The sequence below is a fragment of the Elgaria multicarinata genome, chromosome 6, assembly GCF_023053635.1.
Source record: "Elgaria multicarinata webbii isolate HBS135686 ecotype San Diego chromosome 6, rElgMul1.1.pri, whole genome shotgun sequence".
NCBI lineage: Eukaryota > Metazoa > Chordata > Lepidosauria > Squamata > Anguidae > Elgaria > Elgaria multicarinata.
This window is the reverse complement of record NC_086176.1, coordinates 118351554-118369145: the sequence shown is the minus strand read 5'-3', so window position 1 is coordinate 118369145 and position 17592 is coordinate 118351554. Positions and strand designations below refer to the sequence as shown.

Genomic DNA, 17592 nt, shown 5'->3' with positions numbered 1-17592 from the left:
ACACATCTGGAGCGCCCCAGGTTGAGAAAGGCTGCTATAGATAAAATAGGCATGAAGGAAGTGTCAGCAACTGAGAGCCCATGAGCAACGGGGATTGGGCAGGTGAGAGTCAGGTGTCCCTTAGTGACTTGCTTTGCTGTGATCTCCGGTTTTCAACGGCAAGAAGTGACTAATGAAAATAATGTTAACACCATAATGATACGGTTATATCCTAAAAACAACTCAACAATGGAACTAGTCTACTTGTAAGATATTGGTTTGTAGTTCCTCACGGTGTTTTATTAAACTACACCACTTCTCTTTGCTCAGCTGTACTGTATGTCGCTGACCAGGCACGTTCACCCAAATCCAGTTTGTTTTGCACATGGATCAGATATATTTGAATGGGATTAAACAAACAACCATTCCTCATATGACTGGCTACTGTCTTGTGTGGATCACACTACTGGAGGCCCAAAGACCTTCCTCTTCTTGGCACCAAGTGTCCGGAATGAATGACATCTGCAATTAACGAGCCAAATTTGGCATTCTGAACATGGTGGGTACACAGCATTGCCAACTGCTTCATGGCTGTACAAAGCATCTAACCGCTATAAATCTTTCACTAAGGGCCACATTCTCAGTGGTTCACAAACTTGGACATTGAGCATGCTATTTTGGGTTGCATTAATAGAAGCAAAGGTTCGAAATCGCGTGAGGTACTGGTTCCTCTGTATTCAGCCCTGGTTAGGCCTCATCTAGAGTACTGCATCCAGTTCTGGGCTCCACAATTCAAGGACGCAGACAAGCTGGAGCGTGTTCAGAGGAGGGCAACCAGGATGATCAGGGGTCTGGAAACAAAGCCCTATGAAGAGAGACTGAAAGAACTGGGCATGTTTAGCCTAGAGAAGAGAAGATGGAGGGGAGACATGATAGCACTCTTCAAAGACTTAAAAGGTTGTCACACAGAGGAGGGCCAGGATCTCTTCTTGATCCTCCCAGAGTGCAGGACACGGAATAATGGGTTCATGTTAAAGGAAGCCAGATTCTGGCTGGACATCAGGAAAAACCTCCTGACTGTTAGAGCGGTACGACAATGGAACCAGTTACCTAGGGAAGTTGTGGGCTCTCCCACACTAGAGGCCTTCAAGAGGCAGCTGGACAACCATCTGACAAGTATGTTTTAGGGTGGATTCCTGCATTGAGAAAGGGGTTGGACTTGATGGCCTTATATGCCCCTTCCAACTCTATTATTCTATGAGGAGGTGTACCTGTGCCTCGTACTTCCAAATCGTCCCTTGTTACAAGAATGTGTGGGTTTACACATGAAACAGGAGGCAAGAGATCTTCTCTACTGGGGAGAAGTTAGGTGACCATGGCTACCACTGACCACCACAGTAGTATCTGAGAAGTGCATGGACCTCTGGGATAAATACATTATGTTGAACACCTGCCCCACACCCAACTCATAACTCAATGGCAATGGGTGTCAAGATGTGGTTTGGTAGTAGCAGCCATGAGTAGCAGCCAACTATGCAACATAGTTCCTGGTCAAACAGGAATGTTCTTACATGCCTGTTCCTCTACACTTCAACAGAAGAGCACAACTGCATGGTAGTGTTGACAAAACCCTTTCCTGGGCAAGGTGCTTGAGCGGGTGGTTGCAGGACAACTCCAGGCACTCTTGAATGAAACGGATTATCTAGATCCATTTCAATCGGGTTTCAGGCCTGGTTTTGGAACGGAAACTGCCTTGGTCGCCCTGTGGGATGACCTCTGTCGGGAGAGAGACAGGGGGAGTGCGACCCTGTTGGTTCTCCTGGACCTCTCAGCGGCCTTCGATACCATCGACCATGGTATCCTTCTGGATAGGTTGTCTGAACTGGGAGTTGGAGGTACTGCGTTGCAGTGGTTCCGCTCCTACTTGGATGGCCGATTCCAGAAGGTGGTGCTGGGGGATTATTGCTCTGTGCCGTGGCTCCTAAGCCATGGGGTTCCGCAGGGCTCTATTTTATCCCCTATGCTGTTTAACATATACATGAAGCCGCTGGGGGAGGTTATCCGGAGATGTGGACTGAGGTGTCATCAATATGCGGATGACACCCAGCTCTACCTTTCCTTTTCATCAAACCCAGGTGAGGCAGTGACTGTTCTGAACCAGTGCCTGGGCACGGTAATGGACTGGATGAGGGCTAACAAACTGAGACTCAATCCAGACAAGACGGAGGTACTGTTAGCGGGTGGTTCATTTGTCCGGCGAGGTGATGTTTGCCCTGTCCTGGACGGGGTTGCACTCTCCCTAAAGGATCGGGTCCGTAGTTTGGGGGTGCTCTTCGATCCAGAACTGTCACTTGAGGCACAGGTGAACTCAGTGGCAAAGAGCACCTTTTATCAGCTTAGGCTGATATACCAACTGCGCCCTTATCTGGACAGTGATAGCCTAGCTACAGTTATCCATGCTCTGATAACCTCTCGTTTGGATTACTGCAATGCGTTATACGTGGGGCTGCCTTTGAAAACGGTCCGGAAGCTTCAGCTGGTACAAAACAGGGCAGCCCGTTTACTAACAGGGACTGGCTGGCGAGATCACATTACGCCAGTCCTTTTACAACTTCATTGGCTGCCAGTCCAGGTCCGGGCCCGATTCAAAGTGCTGGTATTGACATTTAAAGCCCTAAACGGTTTGGGGCCAGGTTATTTGAAGGAACGCCTCCTCCCATATGTACCTACCCGGACCTTAAGATCATCTACAGGGGCCCTTCTCCGTGAGCCCCTACCAAAGGAAGTGAGGCAGGTGGCTATTAGGAGGAGGGCTTTCTCCGCTGTGGCACCCCGGTTGTGGAATGAGCTCCCCAGAGAGGTCCGCCTGGCGCCTACACTGTACTCCTTTCGTCGCCAGCTGAAGACCTTTTTATTCACTCAGTATTTTAACACTTAATTTTAACTTAAATTTAAATTATACTGTTTTAACTCTGTATTTTAACCTTATATCAATTTTGCTGCGTGGTTTTATCCTGGTTGTGCTTTTTATATTGTATTTTGTATTTGTATTTTTAACTTGTTGGTTGTTTTATGATGATTTTAATTTTTGTGAACCGCCCAGAGAGCTTCGGCTATTGGGCGGTATAAAAATGTAATAAATAAATAAATAAATAAATAAATAAATAAATAAATACACTTCAACAGAAGAGCACAACTGCATGGTAGTGTTGACAAAACCCTGATGGAAGTCCAGAGAGGTGCAAACGGAGTGTGCATGATTAGCTTTCCATCATTATGAACACTCTGTACAAATACATAGGAACTGCTTTGATGGATCAGACCAAAGGTCCGTAAATCCAGTATTCTGGTTCCAACAGCAGTCCCCAGACGCCACTGGGAAGCCCACAACCGAGATTGGCATGCCTTCCTCTTTAATTTGCTCCCCCCATCCTGTACTCAAAGGTGTGCTGCCTCTAGAACGTTCATTTAGCTCCTGTAGCTGAAAGCCGTTGCTAAACCTGTCTTTTAGGAATTTGTACATCATGAGGCTCCATAAACTGAACTAAATCTGGACTCTAATTTGTCACTTGTCTCTACCTAGTCTCAAGCTTAGCAAATAGAACTAGGCAAAAATCCTTCTGGGAGCTACAGTTTGAGTTCAGATCATGCTAAATGCCCCCCTCTAAAAATGCACAGGAATAGGAGAATCCAAGCTTTAAGTATTTATTCATTTATTGCACTTTGATACAGGCTTTCTGAAGGAAACCAAAGCAGTTTACAAAAATTAGACAAAAATTAGACATTACTATCATTAATTAGATAGTAATGATGTACTATCATTATAGTACATCCTTTGCCAATACCTTCTGCTTTCATTTTTATGGAACTAGTAGCCAGCATTTCCACTAAGCGCACTCCCTCAGAGCACTCATGTTTTGGAGCAGAGAAACTCATGTGCCTCTCTGAGGGTACACTGCATGTCCTTGTATTCTGAAAGCCTGCAGGCCGCATCGAGGGTCAGCCAGCGAAAGGCCTGGTGCTCCGATGAGAGTTTAATCTCTGTGTCGTTGTCCTTCATTTCAGCTAGCCAGTAGATAACTGTTTTTGGTTTGTTTTTCACAATGTAGTTCAGCTCCTTCTTAAACCCATCGATGATTGTGAATTGAGTGGGGTCCAGCCCTGCTTCCTCCTGCGTCTCCCGGAGGGCGGTCTGCAGATCGTCTTCCCCAGGATCAACATGACCTGATAAAAGAAGGGAACGCTACAGTTTTAGAAAAATTTAAAAAAGAGTGCTGTCTTTGCTCTTCTTTTTACATAGGGCTCCAAATGCTTTGCATGCTGGCACAGAAATGAAAAAAACACAGCTATGTTGTGGTTGGTTCATGCTGTCACCACCCTTCGTTAGCTGCATTTAATGGTATCTCCAGTGTACTCAGACTATAGACCAGGGGTCCCCAACACCCGGGCCACGGACCGGCACCGGTCCGTGGCCTGTTAGGAACTGGACTGCGCAGGTGAGCTGCTTTTACCCCCACTCCCACCCCAGCGTACCTGGGTGCGGGGCGCCATCTCGCCTGCCCAGCCGAAGCGAAGCCAGGACTCCCCCCTGCCGAGTCCGTGGAAAAATTGTCTTCCATGAAACCAGTCCCTGGTGCCAAAAAGGTTGGGGACCGCTGCTATAGACCACTCCATTCTAAAGGCTTGGGACAGGCAGGCGCTGTACAAAAGTAAAACAGGCAGGGCCCTGTCCACAGGCTCACAATCTGAACAGCAGCCACTGAGGACATCTCTTCGGGTGTCCTGGCTGTCTGAACTGGACATATCTTTAAGAAGGGGGCATCTTTGGGGGATCTCAGAGGTCATAATGGGTTACAAGGGAGAAGGTGATGAATGCCAGGAGTTGGAGTCCAAAATATCTGGAGGGACTAGGTTGGGAAAGGCTGCTGTAAGGTGTGCTGGGTCTAAGCTTTTAAGGGTGCAATCCTATGCATGTTCAGATAGGACCAAGTCCTACAACAACCAGCATGCCCCATGCTGGCTGAGGCATGCTGGGAGTTGTAGAACTTTCCCTCCTGTCTAAACATGCATAGGATTGTAACCTATATACCATATTTCTTCGATTGTAAGACGCACTCCATTTTTAGAGCTGTTTATATGGGGGGGAAAGTGTGTCTTAGAATTGAAGAAATACGGTAATATAAACATCAACCAGTAAATAGGCCTGCAATAGCTACTACTGCAAAAATGTAAGAAAATCAGTGGGCAGGATCTAAACGGCGTTTACGCTCCCGGCCCGCTAGTTCCGTCACACAAGCAGCCCCTACCTAACAGCAACTTGAGTGATTCTGGGGCAATCCGAAAGGAGCATTTCTGCTTGTTTCTGGAAGGAGGCAGGTTGGCAGGACTCAGATAGAAGAGCTTCTGCCGACGTGCCTCCTTCCAGAAACTAGCTGAAACGCTCATTTCGGGGCTTCTCAGAGGAAGCACTAAATCTCCCTTGTGTAAGCGCTGTGTCCCGCTTGTGCAACGGAATTGATGGGACCCTACCACTTGTGAAAGGGAATTGGTGGGGCATAAAGGATTCAACGGGGGTACAAGCGCCCTCTCGGATTCTGCCCATAGTCATACAATAAAATGAAGGATGCTGTTGCTTTCTAAAGTCTTCCTAGGAAAAGGAGGTGGGTACGAGGAGAAGTACATCTGGGCAGGCCATGTTTACTCTGTGCAACACCCCGCCAGCTGCATCATGATTTCCACCACAAAGATCCCATTATAAGTCAGGTATAAATATAACCTATTCTCAAGCTGGCTTTAGCTCTTCCTGAGAAAAGCCAGATGCGACGTTCTCACCAATATGTTCTGGACAGGAATATAAACACAGCAAACCACATGAGGCCTAAGAAAAGCACAGGCAACGAGAAAGAATGCCGAAAGCTCAGTTCCTCCGGAACAGAAACAGCCAGCCAAAATCTTCATCTGTGATACAACAACTACATGCTGGCTGGGGATGATGGAGGCTGTATTCCAACATGTAGGGGGCACCTGCTTGGGGAAGGTTGATGTAATTCAGCAAAGAGGAGACAACAGACCAGAGGAAATGGACAGTGTAGGAAACGGGGGGGATGCGGTGATTTATTTCGGTTACATCAGTGGTTCCCAATTGGTGGTCCGTAGACCCCAGGGGGTCCGCGTAACCCACCCAGGGGGTCCGTGGCACCATTCACCTATTAACTCTGCAGGTTCTGCATTTTAATAAAAGAAAATACACTGTCTCCCGTGCTCCGTTTGCTTCGACGGTGACGTCATGCGCGAAAGTACCTGCGTGATTTAGCGACTAGCTTCAGAGATTACTTCCCTGCACCTAATCCTGAAAACTCGTGGATAAGGAATCCTTTTCATAGAATCACAGAATAGCGGAAGGGGCCTATAAAGCCATCGAGTCCAACCCCCTGCTCAATGCAGGAATCCACCCTAAAGCATCCCTGACAGATGGTTGTCCAGCTGCCTCTTGAAGGCCTCTAGTGTGGGAGAGCCCACAACCTCCCTAGGTAACTGATTCCATTGTCGTACTGCTCTAACAGTCAGGAAGTTTTTCCTGATGTCCAGCTGGAATCTGGCTTCCTTTAACTTGAGCCCACTATTCCGTGTCCTGCACTCTGGGAGGATCGAGAAGAGATCCTGGCCCTCCTCTGTGTGACAAGCTTTTAAGTATTTGAAGAGTGCTATCATGTCTCCCCTCAATCTCCTCTTCTCCAGGCTCAACATGCCCAGTTCTTCCAATCTCTCTTCATAGGGCTTTGTTTCCAGACCCCTGATCATCCTGGTTGCCCTCCTCTGAACACGCTCCAGCTTGTCTGCGTCCTTCTTGAATTGTGGAAACAAGAACTGGACACAATACTCTAGATGAGGCCTAACCAGGGCCGAATAGAGAGGAACCAGAACCTCACGTAATTTGGAACCTTTGCTTCTATTAATGCAGCCCAAAATAGCATTTGCCTTTCTTGCAGCCATATCGCACTGTTGGCTCATATTCAGCTTGTGATCTACAACAACTCCAAGATCCTTCTCGTTTGTAGTATTGTTGAGCCAAGTATCAATGAATGTGGTGATGTACAGGTAACAACTCTATCTGCGGAAAAGCAGGATGCACTTGTTGACGTGGCTTGTGATGGTTCATTGAATCATTTTTCAAAGAATATAGGCTGGACCAATTCTGGGGGAACGTTTTTCCTGATTATGAGAAGTTAGGTGAAAAAGCTTTGAAACATCTAGCTCCCTTTTGTTCCACATATCTTTGTGAACAAACATTTCCGACATTTTGTTATATGAAGAACAAGCATAGAAATCGTCTCGATGTTGATCCAGATTTGAGATTAAAAGTAGGGAATATTGAACTGGATGTGGAAGGGATTGTTTGGGACAAAAAGAGGCACGATTTCTCCCATCACGTTTAGGTTTAGTAGCTGCTAGACATGTCATAATTTGTTCAATTGTGAACTAGATGTTAGCAAAATTAAATTCGTCTTTATATTCCTAACTAAAACATTGTCATTTTTGTGTGTTAATACCACAAATATCACAAATTTTATGGTCTGTTTTTTAGTATACCTAAAATCCTTTGCTTATTTTCTCCAAAAAATTGCTTTGCACAGGTAACTACCATAGAGATAACAAAATTTTCAAAAGTAGGGGATCCATGGCTTGGCATTTGAAAAACAAAGGGTCCACAGCACTTAGTTAATTGGGAAACCACTGAGTTACATGGATTTCCATTTACTTACAGAAAGGGATGAGGACTAGAGGGGACGTCACGGAATGCTTATGAAGCTTCCAACTTCTCAGAAACTTGGTACGAGTGTACAAAGCCCTAAACAACTTGTTACCGGGATACCTGAGAGAGCGCCTTCTCCCTTACCAACCTGCCCGATCACTGAGGTTGTTGGAGGACATACCCCTGGTGGTTCCACATGGACCTACAGCCTGTCTGGAATCTACCAGGAGTAGAGTCTTTAGAGTGGTGGCTCCTTCTCTTTGGAACTCCCAGCCCCCAGAGGTCAGGCAGGCACCAACACTAGGCTGTTTCCAGCACCTCCTGAAAACAACTATTTCGAGAAGCCTTCCTCAACTCAACTGACTCGTGGCTGTTCTTACAGGTCCTTTGTTTTAAATTGAACAATTTTAATTTGGTTTTTTAAAATCTGCTTTCTTTTTATTGTTTATACGTCTGTGCACTGCTCTGGAATCTATTGTAGATATAGCACAGTATATAAAAAATATTAATAAATAAATTAGACTTGATTTAAATTTTGTGAACCGCCCAGAGAGCTTCGGCTATTGGGCGGTATAAAAATGTAATAAATAAAAATAAATTAATTAATTAAATAAACTAAAATTCTTTGTTCCATTGAGCGAAAGCCCTACTGAGAATATCTTCAAAATTGCTGGCACAATGAAAGCTGAAGCAGCTCCTTCAAATAAACAGGATCGTGCACCTTTTGGAGGGGTCCAGTGATGAGTCTCATAGGATGTCTGCAGGAGGAGGTACTCAATTTTGTTCCCGAGAGCAGAAGTGGGCGATGCCTCCCGCAGCTTCCTGAAGATAATCAAGCCACATGCTCTTAAGGCCATGATCGTCCTACCCTGAACAAACATGAGAACGTGGTGTTAGCAAGTGCAGGCTCTGAGGGGGGGACGGGCAGCCCCCAAAGTAAGCAGGGCTGTGGAGTCGGCACATAAAACCTCCAATTCGACTCCTTTATTCATGCTGCCTCCGACTCCTTTATTCATGGCACCTCTGACTCAGACTCCTTTAATTATATATTGATATAGGAAATATGTATTTCCTCCATCGACTGCAAGCATGCAACTTTTTAGAACCCTAACCTGTTAAAGCCCGGGTCTAAAGGCTACAGCTAAGACATTCTGGTTTTTAAATTTTATTTATTAAAGCCCAAAAATGAAAACAATGAGGTTATATTTTTATTTATTTATTTAATTGCATTTATATCGCCCCATAGCCGAAGTTCTCTGGGCGGTTTATCAAAAGACTATAGAGTATAAAGTAATAGGATATGAAACTATAAAAGAAAACCAGGAACAACTTTCTCTACTAGTTCAAAAATCTAAAGTATATACTTTGATACCAAAGTCAAAACTACAAAAAAGTAAAAAACAATTGAACACCTAAAAGGACTTAACAAATGACCATTTTAAAAGAAATGAACTCCGTTAGGTACATAAGTAACATAAACCTTTTTCGAGCGGTAAATCAGCAGTTTCTGCAGCTGAAACTCTCCCCACGGCCTGAGTTCAATCCCAGCGGAAGCTGGTTTCAGGCAGCCGGCTCGGGTCGACTCAGCCTTCCATCCTCCCGAGGTCGGTAAAATGAGTACCCAGTTAGCTGGGGGAAAAGTAATAATGGCCGGGGAAGGCAACGGCAAACCACCCCGCTATAAGGCCTGCCAAGAAAACGTCAGCGAAAGCTGGCATCCCTCCAGGAGTCAGTAATGACTCAGTGCTTGCACAAGAGGTTCCTTTCCTTTCCTTGAATATAAAATTCAAGTGAATATACATATCGCAACTCTATATACAATTTAAATTTATTAGGAGTCGGTACATTTTTACCAACTCCGACTCCACGGCTTCGACTCCACAGCCCTGGTAAGTAAGTGCTGGGTGCAATTAAGGGAGAAGATGTAGCTCAGTGGAAGAGATCCTGCATTGCATGCAGTAGTCTCAGTTCAATCCCTGGCATCTCCAAGAAGGGCTCGGAAAGAATCCCACCTGAAACCCTGGAGAGCTGCTTCTACCAGGGAGTCTCAACAATACTGAGCAGGATGGACTCTGGCGCACAATTTACCAAGAAGTAATCCTGTGCAAAGAGCCTTGTGTGGCGCAGAGCAGTAAAGCAGCAGTTTCTGCAGCTGAAACTCTCCCCATGGCCTGAGTTCGATCCGAGCGGAAGCTGGTTTCAGGCAGCCGGCTCAGGTCGACTCAGCCTTCCATCCTCCCGAGGTCAGTAAAATGAGTACCCAGCTAGCTGGGGGAAAGGTAATCACGGCCAGGGAAGGCAATGGCAAACCACCCCGCTATAAGGCCTGCCAAGAAAATGTCAGTGAAAGCTGGCGTCCCTCCAAGAGTCAGTAATGACTCAGTGCTTGCACGAGAAGTTCCTTTCCTTTCCTCCAATCCTGTGCAAACAGCACTGAATTAACATAAGGTGCACAATGGCACTCCTGTTCATTTCAATTAAGCTTTGGAGGGAGAACTTCCACGGTGGCTTTGCCCAATTGTGTGTGCCAGGTGTGGGGGACAGGAGGGATTTGGATGCTTTTATTTTTGCCTCTCATACCAAAGTATCACATCACAGGTTGATCTTGGCTGGGGATTCCGAAGCAGCCTGAGAAACCGGTGGTGCCAGCAAGCACTATTGGCATTGCGCTAGAAATAATTTACGTTATCGCAACACCATTTACGTCAGTAGTAGTGCAGCACTGGACACTGCTCCCAAGAATTTTAAACAAAACGTTTAATAGCTGACATCAGTTTCCCATCAGTTTCCCTAGTTTCTTCTGTCGCCCCCAGATTGTGGAACGGCCTGCCGGAGGAGATTCATAAAATTAACTCTCTGTGTGATTTTAAGGCAGCTTTAAAGACTAGCCTTTTCCGGCAGGCCTATCCAGATCAATGTTAAATCATGAATTTTTAAGATGTATTGATTCCTGTTCTAATGTTGTTCCCCGCCTCGATCCAAAGGGAGAGGCGGGTAAGAAATAAATATTATTATTATTATTATTATTATTATTATTATTATATAAATATATTACATGTGGCCCAGCCATTATAATGAAGCTCCCCCCCCAAAAAAAAATTCTCCTCCAAATGCACCTACTTGGAACCAATCCTGCTGAGATCAATGGGCTTCCTCGAGAGTAAAGGTCGCTAGTCCCGGGCAGTCAGAGACACACACGTCGCGGCCACCTTTCCATGCCAGCCAAGCACGGTGCACGCCGACCGACTTCCTCACTCCAAGGCTGCCCAAAGAAGACTGGCAAATGCCCTGCGCAGAACCTGGGCACTCCATTGGTCTCCAAGCCTGCCAATCCTAGCGGCCTCCGACTTGGCCCAATCAGAGTTAAACAGCAGGCAACGGGGGTGGGCAGTCATGTGGTCTGAAGACCCGCCGCCGTGGAGAAAGTATCCAATCAACGAGGGGGGTAAGCGATGGCTAGGAGTAGAAATATGATTGGATTTTGTATCGTGATTGGCAGACCAATAGAGAAGAAGAGAAATTAGCGAGTCTGTATTGCCGCCTTTCGGACACCTCCTTCCCGCCTTCTTAGCACCTTCCTGATTGGCCAGATGGGACTACATCCAATTCTTTCTTCGGCTTGGCGTCTTATTGGACAGTGGTGGTGACGTATGGCGGCGCGACATGTGGGCGCGAGTGTTTGAACGCAGGCTTGGTGATATTGCCATGGAGACGCGGCCTAGTCAGCGTTGCGGAAGCCTTAATGGAGCGTTCCAAACGCGCTCTGAGGAGCGGTATTGAGGGCTTCAGATTTCGTGCAACCGGAACAGAGAGGAAAGGGGAAACGGGGCGGGAGATCTGTGGTAAGAAGGCACCGGAGGAACGGGCGGCCCTCCGCCAGGCCTGGCCTTTGCCCTGTTGTCATGGCGACAGATCCGTGGTAGCCGAAGAGACCTGCTGGTACTTCTTACATATATATTAGAAGTTTATTTAGAAGGTCGCACATATAAGGCGATGCGTTCGCATTCATGCAAACTTACTTTAAGTGACTTTTAAAGTGTTTTTTTTAATATCAATTTGCTCTTGATTTTTTTTTTATTAAAAAATGAAGGCGGGACGGGGGGATTAGTTGATACTATAATAGAAGAACTCACCTTAAATATGCTGGAAGCAACAGAGGAATAACGAAGTCTCCAGCGGGAGGAGGAAGTGATCACGACCTACATTGAAATTCTGGAGGTAGGCGAGATTTTTGCAACATCAGCATTATTATTATTATTATTATTATTATTATTATGTTTATTTGTATCCCGCCTTTTGCCCAATGCTGGGCCTCAAGGCGGCCTTACAAAGTTTAAAACATACATTGGGGGGGGGGGGGGAGAAACAAAACCATAAACGTTTAAAATACACAACGAAATTATAAGACATTAACATAGATGGGGGGGCAGATTATTCTCCAAAGGCCTGCTGGAACAAACAAGTTTTAGCCTGCTTCCGAAAGCCCATCAAGGAGGGAGCCAGCCTAGCTTCCCCAGGAAGAGAGTTCCAGAGCAGCCACCGAAAAGGCCCTGTCCCATGTTCCCACCAAGCGCGCCTGTGAAGATGGTGGGACTGAAAGAAGGGCTTCTCCAGAAGACCTCAAAGCACGGGCAGGCTCATAAGGGAGAAGACGGTCTTTCAAATAACCTGGTCCCAGGCCATATAGGGCATTATCCTGTTGTCGGGGTGGGGGTGGCAACTGCTTGCCTTCTGGCTCTTCTGCCTAAAAAAATAAACGTTTTAGAAGCATCCTCAGCACTATTTTAATCCATTTCATTTCTACCCCGCCTTTATTCCAAAAGGTGGCTTACAAAGACAATTACAATGGGTTAAAACAACGAAACAATACATTTTATTTATTATTTATTCATTGCATTTATATACCGCCCCATAGCCAAAGCTCTCTGAGCAGTTTACAAAAGTTAAAAACAGTAAACATTAAAAACTAATATACAAAATTTAAAAACATAAAAAGCATAAAAACAACAGTATCCTTATAAATCCTTATAATTTGGAACAAGAGGAGAAAAATTGGTTAAAATACAATAACAAACGTAACTGTTAGAGAATAAAAACAGCCCCCAACCCCACAGACCCACTAACAAGCCAAAGGCTTTCTTGCATAAAGCGGCCTTTGACTCCTGTTGGGAGGATAGCAGAGAAGGAGCCTCCCTTGAGAGAGAATTCCACAGCCTGGGAGCAGCCCCCCAAAATGCCCTCTTTCACATTGCCACCAAATGCACCTCTAAAGGCTTAAGAACATAAGAAGAGCCCCGAAACTGGATCAGACCAAGGGTCCATCTAGTCTGTTCACACAGTGGCCAACCAGCCATTGGCCAGGGATGAACAAGGATGGTGCATCAGCACCCTCCCACCCATGTTCCCCAGCAACTGGTGCACACAGGCTTACTGCCTCAAATACTGGAGATAGCACACAATCATCAGGGCTAGTAGCCATAGATAGCCTTCGCCTCCAGGAATTGATCAAACCCCCTTTTAAAGCCATTCAAATGGGTGCCCGTCACTACATCTTGTGGTAGTGAGTTCCATAATTTAACTTTGTGCTGTGTGAAGAATTACTTCCTCTTATTCAGCCAGGGTCTTCCATCAATCAGCTTCATGGGATGACCCCTTTGGATTCTAGAATTCTGAGAGAGGGAGAAAAATGTCTCTCTCTCCACATTCTCCACACCATGCATAATTTTGCACACCTCTATCATGTCTCCCCTTAGCCTCCTTTTTTTCCAAGCTAAACGATCACAGTTGATGTAACCTTACCTCATAGGGGAGATGCTCCAGCCCCTTAATTATTTTAGTTGCCCTTTTCTGCACTTTTTCCAGCTCTATAATAGCCTTTTTTTAGGTGTGGTGACCAGAACTGTACACAGTATTCTAAGTGTGGTCGCACCATAGATTTGTATAAGGGCAGTAGGATACTGGCTGTTTTATTCTCAGTTCCTTTTCTTATAATGCCTAATATGGAGTTTGTTTACTTTACAGCAGCCACACACTGGCTCGACATTTTGAGAGAAGGGCACCTCCAGAATATCTTAAGGACCAGGCAGGCAGATATGGGAGAAAGGGGTTTTCCAGGTAGCCTGGCCCCAAGCTGTTTCGAGCTTTATAGGTCATAGAATCATAGAATAGCAGAGTTGGAAGGGGCCTACAAGGCCATCGAGTCCAACCCCCTGCTCAATACAGGAATCCATCCTAAAGTACAAGGTAATTACCTTGTACTTTAAATCTCTAGGAACAGGTATAGTTGGCACACTAGCCTACCAGAAAGGGGGTAAGCTGTGTTAGTCTGTGGCATTATGGCATTAGCTTTTGAGACCTTATTCCATAATAAACTTGTTAGACCTTAAAACACTACAAGAGTCTTTGACGTTTTCTCTAAGAAGAGAATTCTAAAACTGTCCCACCACTAAGAAGGCCCTATCCCTGGTCGCTGACCCAGTTCACATGTAACGGCAAGCGAGAGAAAGCTGGACTGCCACTTCTGTTTTTACTCAGTAACCTACAAGCAGCTCTGTTATAGGTTGCTGAGCTTGTCGTTTGAACCTGGATTGCTTGTTAACCCAACAACTAACCATGGATTAGCTGTTTAGTCATGTAAGAAATAAGCATAGGAATTGGCTCCTGTCTTATCTCTGCCAATCTTATCTCACCTGCAGAATTTATCCTTCTATACTGAGCAAAGTTTTAGCACATGAAAAACTGGGGATATTTGTGGGTTCCAAGATGCTGCCTCATCTTGAGTGGGATATTGCTATGATGAAGCTATACTCCTTTTGAGCATGCCCTTTTTGTACAGATGGAACTGAACAGGGTTGGGGCAGTGTTTCTTGTAATTTTAGCAGAGCTGGAAACAGTGCAGGAAAGGGCAACTAAAATGATCAAGGGCAACTCCCCAATGAGGGAGCAGCTGGGATTGTTTAGAAATGTGTGACAGAAGTGTACAAAATTATGCGTGGTGTGGAGAATGAGGATAAGGAGTCATTTTTCTCCCTTTCTCATAATACTAGAACCTAAGGGGGTCATCCCATAAAGCAGATTGGTGGGAGATTCAGGACGGAGAAAAGGAAGATAGAGGGGAGACATGATAGCACTCTTCAAATACTTAAAAGGTTGTCACACAGAGGAGGGCCAGGATCTCTTCTCGATCCTCCCAGAGTGCAGGACATGGAATAACGGGCTCAAGTTACAGGAAGCCAGATTCCGGCTGGACATCAGGAAAAACTTCCTGACTGTTAGAGCAGTACGACAATGGAATCAGTTACCTCGGGAGGTGGTGGGCTCTCCCACACTAGAGGCCTTCAAGAGGCAGCTGGACAACCCTCTGTCAGGGATGCTTTAGGGTGGATTCCTGCATTGAGCAGGGGGTTGGACTCGATGGCCTTGTAGGCCCCTTCCAACTCTGCTATTCTATGATTCTAAGTGTTTTTTTACACCGCACATAATTAAATTATGGAATTTGCTACCAGAGGATGTAGTGATGGCCAAGGGGGTTGGACAAATTCCTGGAGGAGAGGGCCATCAATTACTACTAGTCCGGATGGCTATGTGCTCGCTCCAGTATCAGTCAGTGAGCCTATTTACACCAGTTGCTAGAGAACACGAACGGGAGGGTGCTGTTGCACCCATGTCCTGCATGTGGGTTCCTGGCTGACAGCTGGTTCACCACTGTGTGAACAGAGTCCTGGACTAGATGGACCCTCGGTCTGCTCCAGCCTCAGGGCTCTTCTTATGTTCTTATGTTCATAACAGCTACTTTTTGTCCAAGGGGCCTTATTGGCCAAAGAGCCCATCCGCAGAGTGCATCTGGTCTTCCTGCTCTGGTGCATCTGGTCTTCCTTCTTGATTCCAGGCAGTAGCAGCATGTTGGAGCCCTGAGGAGTGGTCCTAGAAAGTGCTGGTCTCCCAACCCTCATGAGTTGGGTTAAGCTGGCTGAAGACCCACCCAGCACCTTCCAACTGCAGTGGCCAAAATGGGTGCCGGATGCACGGCCAAGCTGCATGAACACCTCCATGGGGATCCAGATAATTTGAATGGCTTTATTTATTTATTTATTTATTTATTTATTTATTTATTACATTTTTATACCACCCAATAGCCAAAGCTTTCTGGGCAGTTCGCAAAAATTAAAACCATAATAAAACAACCAATGGGTTAAAAACACAAATACAAAATATAGTATCAAAAGCACAACCAGGATAAAACCACGCAGCAAAATGGATATAAGATTAAAATACAGAGTTAGAACTGTAAAATTTAAATTTAAGTTAAAATTAAGTGTTAAAATATTGAGAGAATAAAAAGGTCTTCAGCTGGCGACGAAAAGAGTACAATGTAGGCACCAGGCGGACCTCTCTGGGGAGCTCATTCCACAGCCGGGGTGCCACAGTGGAGAAAGCCCTCCTCCTAGTAGCCACCTGCCTCACTTCCTTTGGCAGGAAAGGAAGTCCGGATGGCCCCAAACCGTTTAGGGCTCTGAATGTCAATACCAGCCCTCCTCCTAGTAGGGGGTTGGATAAATTCCTGGAGGAGAAGGCTGTCAGTGCCTACTAACCCTGATGGTTGTGTGTTATCTCCAGTACTCAAGGCAATAAACCTGTGTGCACCAGTTGCTGGGGAACATGGCAGGGAGGGTGCTGTTGTACCATGTCCTGCTTGTTGGTCCCTGGCCGATGGCTGGATGGCCACTGTGTGAACAGAGTGCTGGACTAGATGGGACGCTTGGTCTGATCCAGCAGGGCTCTTCATATGTTTTTAACCATTCCTTTTTGGAAAACCAAACAGACTGAGATTTTGAAGTCTTTCCTCAAGTTATCTTTTAGTTTGTAGTCTTATACACCATGTTGTGCATCAAAATTTCAGGCTAAAGACAGAGAACGGATTCTGTGCTTGCATCACTCAGCATATGGTTCTATACGCTTGTACATGCCCAGGAATTGCTGAAATGCCACTGCCGTTGGGGAGGGGCCCTGCAGATATTTTAAAGGGGTTTTGTAAGCATGTGCACATTAAATCTTGTGGTGGCAAATTCTTTGTGTGGCACAGCTGGCCATGCTGGCATACCACGCTAAACTTATTCCTTTTGTTGGAAGGCCTGTTTTTGTCATGGCTCCTCCTTGATTCTTTTGGGTTTGTGCTTGTGGTGTGACTAATCTATTAGTAGCAGGGGGCAGGATAGGGTAGTTGAGCCATGCAATTTGCCACTTGCCCCCAGGTGAGCAGCTGAGGGATAACTGCACTTACCTGTCTACACATCTTTTGTTACTTCTGGCCTGAGACAGGCAGCTGCCACAGGCCGGGAGCAGTTGATGGTAGAAGGAAGGGTTGAAGTGGGGCATGTGACCAGAATATGAATGAATGGGTGACCACTCTTTTAGTGCATATTTGCAACGCTCCAGTAGAGTTATGGGAGTATAGGACAGCTAGAGTGATCTCCTTCCTTCTGCAGTTCTTCAAAACAGTATTTGCCTTCAGTGCATTCCTTGAAATGAGAAGGGATAATGTGGTGAATGAATTCACTATCCTGCTTCTTCACCACCATTTTGTAATGAGTTACTCTCTTTGGGATTCAAATAATGTTCTGGTGCTCTTCCTCCTGACTAAATTTACTTGGGAGGTACAGCGACACACCCTTTGAATCTTTCAAACAGTCTGCTGCTGTGCATCCTCTCAAGTAGATTTATTCCAGGGTTGGGGGTCTCATGTCAGTGTGCCAAAAGGATTAGTTTTCTGTGCTGAAGTATTCATGCCGCCCTCCAATTTAGACTTTCACAGAATCGTAGAATAGCAGAGTTGGAAGGGGCCTACAAGGCCATCGAGTCCA

General features: G+C 45.8%; 1 protein-coding gene across 2 annotated transcripts; it reads right to left on the bottom strand.

Moving 5' to 3' along the window:
* Positions 1 to 3801: 3801 nt before the first annotated feature.
* On the bottom strand, positions 3802 to 10992 carry NUDT2 (nudix hydrolase 2). Of its 2 annotated transcripts, none has more exons than XM_063128716.1 (3): positions 10853 to 10992; positions 8454 to 8601; positions 3802 to 4203 (listed from the first exon to the last, which is right to left on the bottom strand). In XM_063128716.1, the coding sequence occupies exons 2-3, from the start codon at positions 8587 to 8589 to the stop codon at positions 3890 to 3892; spliced, it is 450 nt and encodes a 149-aa protein (XP_062984786.1). In that variant the 5' UTR covers positions 8590 to 8601; positions 10853 to 10992; the 3' UTR covers positions 3802 to 3889. The 2 variants fall into 2 exon arrangements, with proteins under 2 accessions (XP_062984786.1, XP_062984787.1); XM_063128717.1 differs by having other exon boundaries at positions 8454 to 8596.
* Between the last annotated feature and the right edge of the window lie 6600 nt (positions 10993 to 17592).

Excerpts from the sequence above, each read along its gene's own strand:
- NUDT2 (XM_063128716.1), bottom strand. The coding sequence starts at position 8,589 with ATGGCCTTAAGAGCATGTGGCTTGATTATCTTCAGGAAGCTGCGGGAG. Across the intron at positions 4,204-8,453 it reads TCACTGGACCCCTCCAAAAG|GTCATGTTGATCCTGGGGAA; the intron begins GTGCACGATCCT and ends TTCTTTTATCAG.